The 12,573-nt window shown below is 44.0% G+C and overlaps 1 protein-coding gene across 7 annotated transcripts in view; it reads left to right on the top strand.

Moving 5' to 3' along the window:
• The window catches only part of WDR19 (WD repeat domain 19), a 104,340-nt gene that overhangs the window by 18,802 nt on the left and 72,965 nt on the right, over positions 1 to 12,573 (top strand). For all 7 annotated transcript variants that reach the window (XM_039541729.1, XM_039541730.1, XM_039541725.1 and 4 more), the window contains 4 exons: positions 1,187 to 1,302; positions 2,085 to 2,200; positions 10,781 to 10,861; positions 12,097 to 12,209. In XM_039541729.1, the coding sequence (XP_039397663.1) occupies positions 1,187 to 1,302; positions 2,085 to 2,200; positions 10,781 to 10,861; positions 12,097 to 12,209 (426 nt within the window). The remainder of the gene's footprint in view (positions 1 to 1,186; positions 1,303 to 2,084; positions 2,201 to 10,780; positions 10,862 to 12,096; positions 12,210 to 12,573) is intronic.

The following is a 12,573-nucleotide window of genomic DNA, read 5'->3' as shown; positions in this document are numbered from 1 at the left end:
TTCCTTCCCTCAGGCCAGCAATGGGTACTGAGTGGGACCCCGGCTGACAAGGGGCCAGCAGCGGGAACCCCAGAGTGGCGGTGGGCTGAGTGGCTCAGCTCGCCACCACTCTGGGGTTTCGGCTGCTGGCTCCTGACAGTTGGGGTCTCAGCCCGCTGCCAGTCTGGGGTTTCTTCCCCCAGACCAGCAGCGGGTGCTGAGTGGGACTGGTGGCAGGACCCCAGCTGGCAAGGGGTCAGCAGCAGAAACCCCAGAGCGGCGGTGGGCTGGGCGGCTAAGCCCGCCCCACGTGCCATCAAAATCAGCTCGTGTGCCACATTTGGCACACGTGCTGTAGGTTGCCAACCTCTGTGCTAGGTACTTTTGAAGCACATACGATAATAAAGTCCCTGCCTCCAAAGTCATTCATCAGCAACAAAAAAAAATTTCCTCTTCACATGACTTATCAGAAACTTGATCCTGATACAATAGTTTAGCTATGTATTATAGACTTATAGAATTAGCATTTATTATGCTCTTCATGTTTACTATTTTTTAAACTAATAATAAAACAGACAAATGTCTGGAGATTGAAATAATATTATCTTTTTACGAAATTCAATTAAAATATTAGCTTTTTGTATTAACTCTTCAAAAATCACACAAAACACAGCCTTCCTCTATCTGAAACTCAGAGCAAAAATAGCTTCTGCAAGCTTTCTTACTATGTTGGATAGTTTGGCAATCAAAAAACTATGATCTACCATGTGAATACAGTCATGTGATCAGTCCCAACTATACCGTTAAAATACAAAAAAATTCAGAAAAGCACCATCTTTTTAAACATTTCTTAGAAATTTGTTGTTAACTTGGATTATCTCTGATATATTTGAAAGTATATCAAGGATGCTTAGAGCTTATGGACAGATGACCACTTTTAGCATTTGTACACATCTAAATATTTAAACAAACCAGCTTTCCCCCCCGTCCCAGTTCATCGCTATTTAGTCAATGCTTAAGCAAGCCTGAAAGTGGCAAACTCACCCTAAGCAAATGAATTAAAAAATTTAGCTCAGGTTTACACAACACTGTGCAAATACAAAACAAATAATTATAATTAACAATGTGTTTGGTTTTTTTAAGTTTAAAAGAGAATCTCACTGATAAGCCATATAAGATGATTTTATTGTGTTTTTTAATATTTCAGAGACCCAATGTCTTTCTTGCTTTGGTCCAAAGTTGGAGCCTTACTTGCAGTTGGAACAACTAAGGGAAACTTGCTTATTTATAACCGACAGACTTCTCGCAAGATTCCTGTCCTTGGTACGTACTATACTGAATTCTTTGGGTTTGTATGTTTCTAACTGAGAGCAACATTTTATTCATAGTGTTAAGATTCCTTTGTGTTCAATGTAAAAATATAATAATCTATAACTGTAACTCCAAAAGGTACCCTTGTTCAAATGGCTATTTCTGATTTATTATTCTTACTAGAATGGTTTCTTATAGAATACTTTGTAAAACTCCTCTGTGATGACCTAGTGGCAAAGTTCTGTGCTGCCATGTGGGAAACTTGGGTTAAATTGTCTCCCTTGCTCCACAGGCCAGAAAATTGGTTGTGGAATTTTTCATGTTGATAAACTATCTTTCCTATGGTATATTTGAGGAGAAACATCAATAAACTTCAGAGTTCCATTTGGGCAGGAAAATGGTGGCTGCTGTAAACGGTTTGAGAGGTTTGATGCAAATCAAGTGGGAAGATGAGAAGTTCCTTAGGGTTCCATAAAGATACAAAGGCTTCCCTCTCAGGGATTTTTTTTTTTCAACAAAAAACAAACTTTGATAACAAATATTTTCCATTGGCTATCATGCTTTCTTGAATATTCACCATGTCAGTTTTTTGTTTCACACCCTAATTATTTTCTAAAAATGTACATACTTGAATTACATTAATCTTTCCTTTAATTTTTTAATGTTTTTTAAAATGTATGTATTGTAGGGCTTAAACCTGCATAGCCTGGGTTATGAATTAGAGGCCACATTTCCATCTCTAATTTTGTATGGTTTTTTTATACATGTAAATTAGATATATATCTGTTTTTCAGGTAAACACACCAAGCGGATCACTTGTGGTTGCTGGAGTACTGAAAATCTGCTGGCACTAGGTAGTGAAGATAAAATGATAACTATTAGCAATCAGGAAGGAGATACTATAAGACAGGTAATAATAGCAGCATCTTTATCTAACTGTTATACTTAGTTTATGATCCTGAGGCAAGATTCTGTGCTGATCTCTGAGAGTTACAACACTGGACTCAGCCCCGTTGGAGTGGATGCTAAAGTGGCTATAAGTCATCTTTGCACTCTCCCAATCCTGGACTGCTCCCAGGGCTGGAGCAAAACGTCAGCATACTTTGGGGCCTGTCTAAGTTATAGCAGCCTCTTTGGGTTGCCCTACTGGCTGCAGACTCTGCAGCGCGGCATGTTATGAGCCTGCCCCTGAAATGCTGCTCACCACCTCTGCCCTGGCATCGAAGATAAACCAGGGCTTGCAAGGGGTCCTTGGAAAGCAGCCTTATGGCTGTCTTCTACAGTGTCTGTACCAGGGGAATTCTTCCATGGTCAGATACAGGGCTTTTAGGGCACCTTCAGGGTGCTCCAGCCCTTTTACTCTTTGTAAAGTGACTGGAGTAGGGATGAGGATCTTGCTCCTGAAGTGTAAGGTAGGCCTTTGTTACCCCTTTTGAGACGCTGATTCCCTTCTTCCCTCTGATCAGAATTCTAAGTGTTTTCTTATGTAACTTAGAATCCTTGCGAGCAAAGGCACTTTCTGGATATGCACAACATTTATAGAATTCACTTAATTTCAAATAGTAGAAACAGTGGTTCATTGAATACTCTTTTAAGAGCAGACTGAAATCGTATTTCTTCAAATGATTGCAGACATTCCTCCCAGGTGTGCACATGCCCAGTGTACTGAATCTGGAGAACTTTGCTTAGCACTCCCTTTTGGGGTGGTACTCACTCCCTTTGGCCTTTCATAGCCCCTCCCATAGCTATTTAAGTGCAGCACTGCCCTGACCTCCCTCAGTTCCTTTTCACTGCCTGCAGCTTGAGTTGGAGAATTCTGTGTGGTATCAAATATCATGTTTTCTGTCACAATGCTTTCCTATGATTTTGTGTATGTAGTTACTTATAGTAGTGCCCTTAGGATTTAGTTAGTTAAGTAGGATTTAGCCTGGTGTGATGCCATCGTCGGGATTTAAACACCGCCTGACACGTGGGGTGGCTGTTTCTAATAGTGACCCCACACTCCGTGTTTATTGTGCCTTGGGAAAGGGCACAATAAAGAAAAGTGCTTCATCTGTAAGTTGATCAAAAAGAGAACATAGGTGGCTAGAGACTTGCACCTGAAACAACACCTTATACCTGCTTCGGTGCTGGGAACCTCTGCAGATTGAATAGAGCTGTGCCATCTACCCACTCACTGGTACTGAGTCAAGATCAGTTGGACACCATACCGTCAACTCCAGTGCCATCAGTGGGCATCCATTGAGTCTGGTATCAACGACATCGGACTCTGGTTGGCACCAACTGTTTCCACACCACTGATGTGTCAGGTAGTGTTGGACTTGCTATGCTTCTCTAGTTCCTGATTCTTTATTAATGCAGGAGCATTCAGCTGCAGTGTCTTCTTCTGTGCCCTTGCAGAATTGTCACCATTATTGGCACTATTTTCCACCATTCCTGAAAGTCTTTGATTCCTCCAGGATTATCATTTGTACAGGGATCAGCACTGGTCCTGCAGTAAGGACAGAGGCTTTTGGTCCAGTTCATACTGGCCACCAGTGCTGTATCCTTATCCTGAATGGCCTCCTTGGAATCCTTTGGATGTTCCTCAGTCTGTAAGATCCTTGGCTCAGTCCAGGGCAAGATCGCCAATCCCCTCGGTAGTGTCCCCTCTTGAGCCACCTACATTGCAGACACAGACCAAGGTTGCTCCCTCTGAGCTGGTTCAGCCTGAACCATTGTTACAGTCACAAGTGTTGCTGCAGGAGAGCCCCATTGGCTCTGCTCTCTTCCTCTTCCTCCTCACCTGATTACTCCCCGGTGCTGGATTTCTCCTCTTTTGTGCCTGAGAATTTTAAATCCTTTGAAGATCTCCTGAGGCAAATGGCTTCAGGTTGAGTTTGCTCAAGTACATCAAATTGGTGGACATTCTCCAGTCCTCAGCTCCAGGAAGGGGAGCTCTCCCAATAAATGAAGCACTTTTGGAACTCACAAAGACTTTGTGTCATACCCCAGTTTCCTTACCTTTTGTCAGTATGCTTTGTTGTAGTTAGTATTATGTACCTATGCGGGGTTTTGAGTGCTTCTTTTTCACATCCAGCCCCAAACTATTATCGTAATAGTGGCATATGAGAGACTATCTCAGGAGAGAGATAAATCCATGCGTAAAGATTTTGGGCTTGTCTACCCTTGTAATGCTATAGCGGCATGCTGCAGCAGCCCCACTTTAGTGCTTCAGTGTAGACACAGTCTATGCCAACAGAAGCGGTTCTCCCATCAACATAGGTTATCCACATCCACTAGAGGCAGTACCTATGTTAATGGAAGAATTCTTCCATTGACTTAGCGCTGTCTACACTGGGGGTTAGGTTGACTTAACCACGTTGCTCAGTGGTATGGATTTTTCAGACCCTTGAGCGATGTAGCTGGGTTAACCTAACTCTTTAGTATAGACCAGACCAAAGAGTCTGAGTGGTTAAATTTGATGGAAAGAAAAAAATTTTCAACCTCATTGTTACAAATGTGCATTTCAAAAAAGCAGGCAGTATTATCTAAATATGACTTCATAAATTGGGAGGTGTCAAGGCTGATTCCCCATTCTGGCAGTTTGAGTGCAGAAGGTGGGGGCCTGCAAGAATTTTTAAAATTAATACTGGCCACTCCAGGCTGGTATTAAACTCCCAAGGTCACAACTTCTCTCTGACCTTGGATGGGTTGATGCTGCCACCAACGAAGTGAAAACTCCCACCCCTTTTGAGAACCCAGGAAGAAACACTTGGAAATTCCTTCTGGTAGAATACCCTGAAGCGCTCGCGCTCTCTCGCTCTCTCACACTCACACTCACACCCCTGAGAAAAAAACAAAGGAAATCAGCTGTTGCCACTAGCTAATTAAACAACATAAGTACAAACCTCTTAGGGACACAAAAATCCAATCCTATTCTTAAAAAAGGTAAAAATTATTAAAAACAAAAAGAAAGGAAATACATTTGGAATTTAGGCTTAAAAGAAACAATTACAAAAATTAAGCATAAAGATAGCTCTCTTGAGGGTCATCTTAAAGCAAAACAAAAGCATCTGGGGTTAGCACAGAGGAGTCCACAAGCCAAGAAATAAACCTAATCACGTCTTTCTAAATATTCCTAATTTACTTACACATTTGGGAGTTCCAAATATGTAATTCTAGGTATGATCTGATGATTTTTGATCATACCTGGATTAAAGCTTCTCATACCATAACTGCTCCTTGTTTCCCTTCTTCCCGGAGAACACCACAGACAGACAAAGGGAAGTTTTTTCCCCATTTTAAAAAGTTCTAGCCCTCCCACTGGCTCTTTTGGTCAGGTGCCCACTCCTTTCCTTTTACAGGTGTGCTTGTTAGCCCTTTACAAGTAAAGCAAATAGAGAACAGCTACTAAGAGGAATTTTATAGCTAACTGGCTGGCTGGGTGTCCATAAAATGGAGCTATCCCCCACCCTCTTCATTTATCACAGGAGGCTATATCCAAATTTACTGATAAGTTGCCAGAATCCTCCAAGGAAGAGTTCAAGACAATCATTGTGGAAGGGCATCTAGTGGGCAAGATGTCATTGCAGTCATCACTGAACATGGCAGACACTTCTTCCAGGATTATGGCCTCAGCTATATGTCATGGGGTCTACTCACTGCTGGGGTGCTCCCTTGTGGCTGTATCTGGTCCAGTTCCCTTCTAGGCAGTCTTACTAAGCAAAACTATGTCACTTTCCCAGTGGTAGTAGGGGAACCGGGGCCTGTCTACTGGGTTCCAGCCCAGGGACCCTACAATCAGCAGCCAAGAGCTGAATCATCTCAACTCTTGCTACCATTTCACTGGGGTTCTTCCTACTCTGCCCTCTGCAGGCTTTCCTTTCTACCTACTAATTTGCTGCTCTTGATCTTCAGGACACTTACTTCCTGGACAAGCCCTTGCAAAAGGTCTCCTTGATGGCGAGATTTGTCCTGCCTAGGTTTTTGAGTGGAGGGATAGCTTGTCTGGGATAGCTTGGAGGGATAGCTCAGTGGTTTGAGCATTGGCCTGCTAAACCCAGGGTTGTGAGTTCAATCCTTGAGGTGGCCATTTAGGGATCTGGGGCAAAAATCTGTCTGGGGATTGGTCCTGCTTTGAGCAGGGGGTTGGACTAGATGACCTCCTGAGGTCCCTTCTAGCCCTGATATTCTATGATCCATATGGCGATTTCCTTAAGCCACAGGAAGTTTCTGAGATTTGTAGCAGCAGGTCAACATTGTAGCAGCAGGTCAGTGCTCCCCTTTGGCCTGTCCCTGGCTTCATGCATATTTACCAAATGCAGTAGCATATCTCAGAAAAGAGGAATTCTTGTCTTTCTTTACCCGAACAATTGGTTAGTGAAGGGCAAGTCTAGAGACCAAGTCCACTTTTACGTCCAGTTCAGTCGTCTGGTCTGATTTTGAACAGTCATGGTTAATACCAATACAAAAAATTTAAGTTCATTGGGGTCCCACTAGACTCAGAGGGCGTTTCTTCCTAATAAACAATTCCAACCAATTTGCCTCCTGTGTTTTTTCCCTCCACTCTCACTGTTCATCTACAATCCATGTACGCTTGAGATTGGCAATTACATGTTGCAGAATGCAAGATTGTACCTTCATCCTCCTCAGGGCTGATTAAAGTGGTATATCTCCTGAATTGTCAGTCATTTGATCAGTCCACTAGACCATCCGATAAATGTTTGCAGAGGTGTTCCCTTTGCCTACCCTCCACCAATCAGAACCATAGTTACCAATTCCTTCACAGGAGGTTGGGGAACTTATCTGGGGTCATTGAAAGCTCAAGGTTTGTGGACAGATCAGGAAGCTTCTCTTCATATCAGCGTCCTGGAGCTTTGAGTCATTTACAGTGTGTACCAGGCCTTTCAGGCATAGATCAAGAGCCCCAGAGACATAACTAAGCATTTTAGCGCCCGGGGCAAGCAATCATTTGCAGGGGTAAGCAGGCCAAGGCTTAGGCCACAGCGGGGGGCAGCAGTGGACCCTCAGCTGGGGACTGAGGCCTGCAGCCACAGCTGGGTGCGGAGCATGGGGCAGGCAGCCGGGACCCTTGGTGCCGATCCCTGAGTTCAGGGCCAGCAGCTGGGGTGCAGGGCTGGTAGCCAGGACCCTTGGTGCAGGGCCAGGAGCGGAGCAGGGGGGCAGGCGTGGACCCTCGGCTGGGGTCCGAGGCCTGCAGCCACGGCTGGGTGTGGAGCATGGGGCAGGCAGCCGTGACCCTTAGTGCCAATCCCTGGGTGCAGGGCCAGCAGCTGGGGCATGGGCCTGGCAGCCGGGACCCTTGGTGCAGGGCCAGGATCAGCGCAGGGCGTCACTCCCTCCCCACTCCTTGGGGGGCTGGTCCAGGCCCCAGCCACGCCCCACAGATTGAAGACCTCTGCCCTAGGGTTACCCTATTTCAAATTTCCAAATAGAGGACACTGCCTGGGGGGAGGGAAAGGAGGAGCTGGAGCAGGTATTTGAAAGGTGCAGGAAGGGGTACCTGCAGCAGGGGTACCCACTGTAGATGGGCTGCCAATACTGTGAGGGGGATGGGCTGGCTTAATGGGGGAGCCCCAGCTGCTGCTGCTGCCGCTGAGGGGATGCTGCATTTGCGGCTCCTGCTTCCCCCCATTCCCTTATTCTCTTCTCTTTCCCTACCTTATCCCATCCCCTTCCTTCCTTCCCCACTGCCTCTTACCCCATATCCTCCACTTCCCGTCCCCCTTGACCTGCCTCCCCTGCCAAATAAGGCACCCTGCACATGTAGAATGGAAAACTGAACTGCACTAAGACCAAGGAGGTGGTGTCCAGTTGCAGAGGCACTGTCAGCAGAAGAAACATCTCCATACCACTCCCTCTGCTCCCCACCCAGGCCTCTGTTGTGGGGGATGGAGGAGATCAATGCCCCCCTGGCTCTGCGCCCTAGGCGATTGCCCTTCTCGCCCCACCCTAGTTACAGCCCTGAAGAGCCTGCTGCAGCCAGCTTTGTCAGGAGGCAATAAAGTTTTGGCAATTTTGCATCAGGGAAAACATCACTCCCACGGCTGCTCACGTTCCAGGTGCTCAGAATCACTTGGCCAATCACCTCGGCAAAAATTTCTCCCAGAATCACAAATGGTCTCTGAAGGGTAGTATGCCAAGGTCCATCGTCAGAGAATGGGACATTCTGACTATTGATTGCTTTGCAACAAAAGACAAGAAGTGCTGTCAATTTTGCTCTTAAGCAGGTCTCAGTCTGGTCTCGTTAACAGACACCTATCTGAATTGGTGATCAGTGTTGAGGTATGTTTCCCACCACAATCCCACTCATTCCACAGGTTGTTCTCAAACTGAAGTTGGATCAAGCCAAATTGATCCTCATTGCGCCAGTTTGGCGAAGACAATGTTGGCTTCTGACTTTCTCAATCTACCTATTTGACCTCCGAGTTCTTTTCTCCTCTATCGCGACCTACTGATTCAACACCACAGTCAAATTCAACATCCGGTGCTGAGCACTCTGCACCTCGTGGTTAGATGAGGAGGGAGGACAGTGTGCGGAAGCACTTCAGCAACTTCTGCTTAGTAGTAAAAATACCATCCTCTAGGGCTGCCTATTTGGCCAAGTGGAATGTTTTTTGGTTTGGTCACTAGCCTGGGGAATTTCAGCCGAGGCAAGCCTATATTCAGGCTGTTTTTGCATTGCCTGTTACATCTTCATTCTCTGGTCTGCCTCTCAGCTTGTTGAGGGTCCATTTAGCGGCAATCTTGGTGTTCTATCCGCTGATCCAAGGGAAGTCCATTTTCTCAAACTTCATGGTAGTGGAGGAAATGTCAATTTCTTTCCACCTGTGAAAGAAGAGATTTCTTTGTCCGACCTTAGTATAGTATTGGCTGCCCTCATAGGATCTCCGTTTGAGCTCATAGCAACCTGTTCTCTGTCGCTTCTTTTGTCAAAAGATGGCCTTTCTTTTGCCGCCAGGAGAGCGAGTGAACTGCAGGTCTTGATGGCAGAGCCTCCATGTATGCAATTTTTCAAAGACAAACTGACTCTGCAGCTGCATCCAAGATGGTTTCACTATTTTACCTTCATCAAACAATATACTTACCTGTATTCTTTCAAAGCCACACTCAAATACAGATGAACAGCACCTTTATACATTGGATATGAGACATTGCTTGACATTTTATCTGGAAGGGATTAAAGAATTTTATCACCTCAGTTTTTTGTCTCCTATGGGAATCAGATGAAGGAGGTCAGTTGGTTTCCACATGGATGATTTCCAGATAGATCACGTTCTGCATTACAACAACATATGGGGTAGCTCAGGTGCTCCTCCACAGACACTGATGACTCATTCAACGAGTGCCCAAGCAGCTTCTGTTGTTCTCAGTAATGTTTCTGTACGTTTTCAGTGCTGCTATCTGGTCTTCAGTGCGTACAAGACACTATGCTATTTTGACTGCGTCTCAGTCAGATGCCACTTCGGAAAGGCAGTCGTCAAGTCACTGTTTAACTAGAGCCCAATCCCAAGCCCTACCTCCTTCAGTCACTGCTTGTGAGTCACCTGAGTGGAATATACATCTGCAACCACTCGAAGATGAAAAACAGTTACCTCTCTGTACTGTAACTGTTGTGCTTTGAGATGTGAGTGCAGACGTGTATTCCACAATCCACTTTCTGTCCCCACTGCATTAGAGTCTCAAATGTTGATACTCTGTGTGAAGGACCTAAGGAGGGGTCGGGGTGGTGCTGCCCTTAAATAGCTATGGGAGTGGTTAGGAGGGGCCCGATGGGCACTGCTAGGCAAAGTTCTCCGACTTCAGTGCAATGGGCATGTGTACACCTGAGTGGAATACATGGCTGCATCTGCATCTCAAAGAACAATGGTTACAGTACAGATAAGTACCTGTTTTTTCTTTAGCTGGACCCTAGTCTGGGGAGAGTTCAAACAAATCTATGCTTTGGCTGTATTTTGTATATAGTAAATGGCTTTGGAATTCATATAGGCGCAAAGCTATATAAATACAACATGAATCTCCTTTTGGGTGGGTAGACAGGGCTGCTTATTTCATCTCATCCGCTTTTGTCTTTAAATGCTCTATTGTTGGCCCTGTCTTCTTTTCCCACTACGTTCTTTTGCTGCATGACCTCAATTGGTCACGCCACTTCAGTTACTACCCTGTCTACAAAACAACATGAAGATCATCTCTATTTAGAGTTGCATCTCTAACTGCCTTTTAGACATCTAAACCTGGATGTTCCCTGGCAATTCAAGCCTAACATGATCAAAACTGATCTTTTCTTTTTCTTTCTTTCTGTTTTTGTTGTTGGAGTTGTGAATTAAGGGAGAATAGTGGAATTGTTGTAATATTTATTTATTTGTATTGCATTAACACCCAAAATATTCTAGATTAGGAAGAGTATCCTCTTCCCTTATCTGTGCAGTGCTTGGCACACTGTGCTACATAAATAAATAATATCTGAATCTGGACTTCCTTCTCGCAGACTTCAGTGAGATCGGATCCCAGTGATATGCAGTTCTCAGTGATGAAGACTGATGAAAGAATATCAACCAAGGAAAGCACAGTAAGCAGACTGTATGAAACCGATGCACAACACCATTCAGCACATCTCAGATGATGTTCTGAATGTAAACGGAATGCCCTACCTGTCTCTGTCACATTAGCATACAGTATTACTTAAAAGGTTCAGATGACGTTATCTGAAAAGGAAGAATTAATTTGATTAAAATAAACTATACTACAAACTAAAGTAAAGTTGCTGTGGTATCTTTAGAAGAGCTTACAATAATAGTAATTCTTAAACGTTTCAGACCTTTAACTCTTATGATGACTAGTGGTACTCACATTTAAGAACGAAATGCTTTAAGAGGTTATGACTAGAGATGGGCTGAGGCCAAATCTTTGGATTCACACACACTCAGACTTTGGGGAAACTCAAATCTCTTGTTATCCACCATTACAGTTTTTTGGGTTTGCACTGGGTCTTGGTTTCCCCCCCAAATGTGTTAGCCCCCCCCAACTCTGTTTCTTATTGGTATTTTAATACTCCTAAAATAGGCATTAGTATGAGTAGTGCTTCACTTTTAGACTAAGGGAAAACAGAGAATGATCTAAATTAAGATAGAAAATAGCCTCTTTGTTTAATATTCTTGTCAATCCAAGCAAACACAAAGCATGAGACATAAAACAAGTTCTTCTTTGTTTTCTTGTTATAGGTGTTATAGTAATAAGCCTCTGTTTTCTGTTGATCTCCTCCCTTCCCTGTGTTACCGCATTGAGCTAGCTTCTACTTTATCTGATAGCAATGCTATTTATTTGGTCACCAGAGAATGCAAAGAGAGCGTTGAAAACTGAGCCTTTCTTTCCCCAGAGACAAAATCCATCATCTTTGTGGATTTCCTCAAATAAGAAGCATTTATCTAGATAGATATTAAATTGTACGTCTTCATAATTTTTAAGGAAATCATTTTAAAATTACTTGAATAACTTTTAAGGAAATTTCATTACATTATTAAATATTTTTATGTTTAGAAATGTTATCTGTTTAGAAGCTTTGTTTATATCATTGACTAACATTAGCCACCAGAGCTGTGATAGTTTCCTTGCACTCTACCGATGACAATTCTCTGCATCCCAAAAAACAATATCCTCCGATTTTATGTTATAACTTGACCAATAGAACTAGACCTTCAACTGAATTCTGAAGGATAAAAGTTTCGTCTTTTAGTATAAACAGTAGTGTTTTTATTTTAAAATGGCGTTCTCACTGGGTGTGTTTTTCACTTTGTCAATTGCCAGGTAAGTGTGGTGGTTGGCAAGAAAACATTGTTTCTTTTTAATTTGAATGATCCTGATAACCCAATTGATCTGGAATTCCAGCAGCGCTATGGCAACATTGTAACCTATAGATGGTGAGTAAGCACTAACTTCTTAATATTGCAAGAAAAAGCTGAGGTTTTTATCTTTCTAATTTATTTTCATTTCTGGTATTTATCCCACTATTACATGAGGATTTTGGGGGTTTATATAGTAGTCTTTTTAATACAATATTCCTTTCAAACTAAAGCAGTGGTCCACAAACTGTGGGGCATGCCCCTCTAGGGAGACATGGAGGAAAGTTCAGGGAGTGCATGGTGGGGCCGGGCCAGTTCCCACAGGGGGCAGGGATGGAGCACCACCCAGCCCCACTTCATTCCCAGCCCAGCTCCTCCCCCAGCTCCACTCCAATCCCAGTTCCAGCTGCAGGTCTGCTCTGGCCCCAGCCACCGCTCCTCT

The sequence above is a fragment of the Mauremys reevesii genome, linkage group 5, assembly GCF_016161935.1.
Source record: "Mauremys reevesii isolate NIE-2019 linkage group 5, ASM1616193v1, whole genome shotgun sequence".
Classification (NCBI taxonomy): domain Eukaryota; kingdom Metazoa; phylum Chordata; order Testudines; family Geoemydidae; genus Mauremys; species Mauremys reevesii.
The sequence above is the reverse complement of the archived record's forward strand: the minus strand, read 5'-3'. Positions and strand labels throughout refer to the sequence as shown.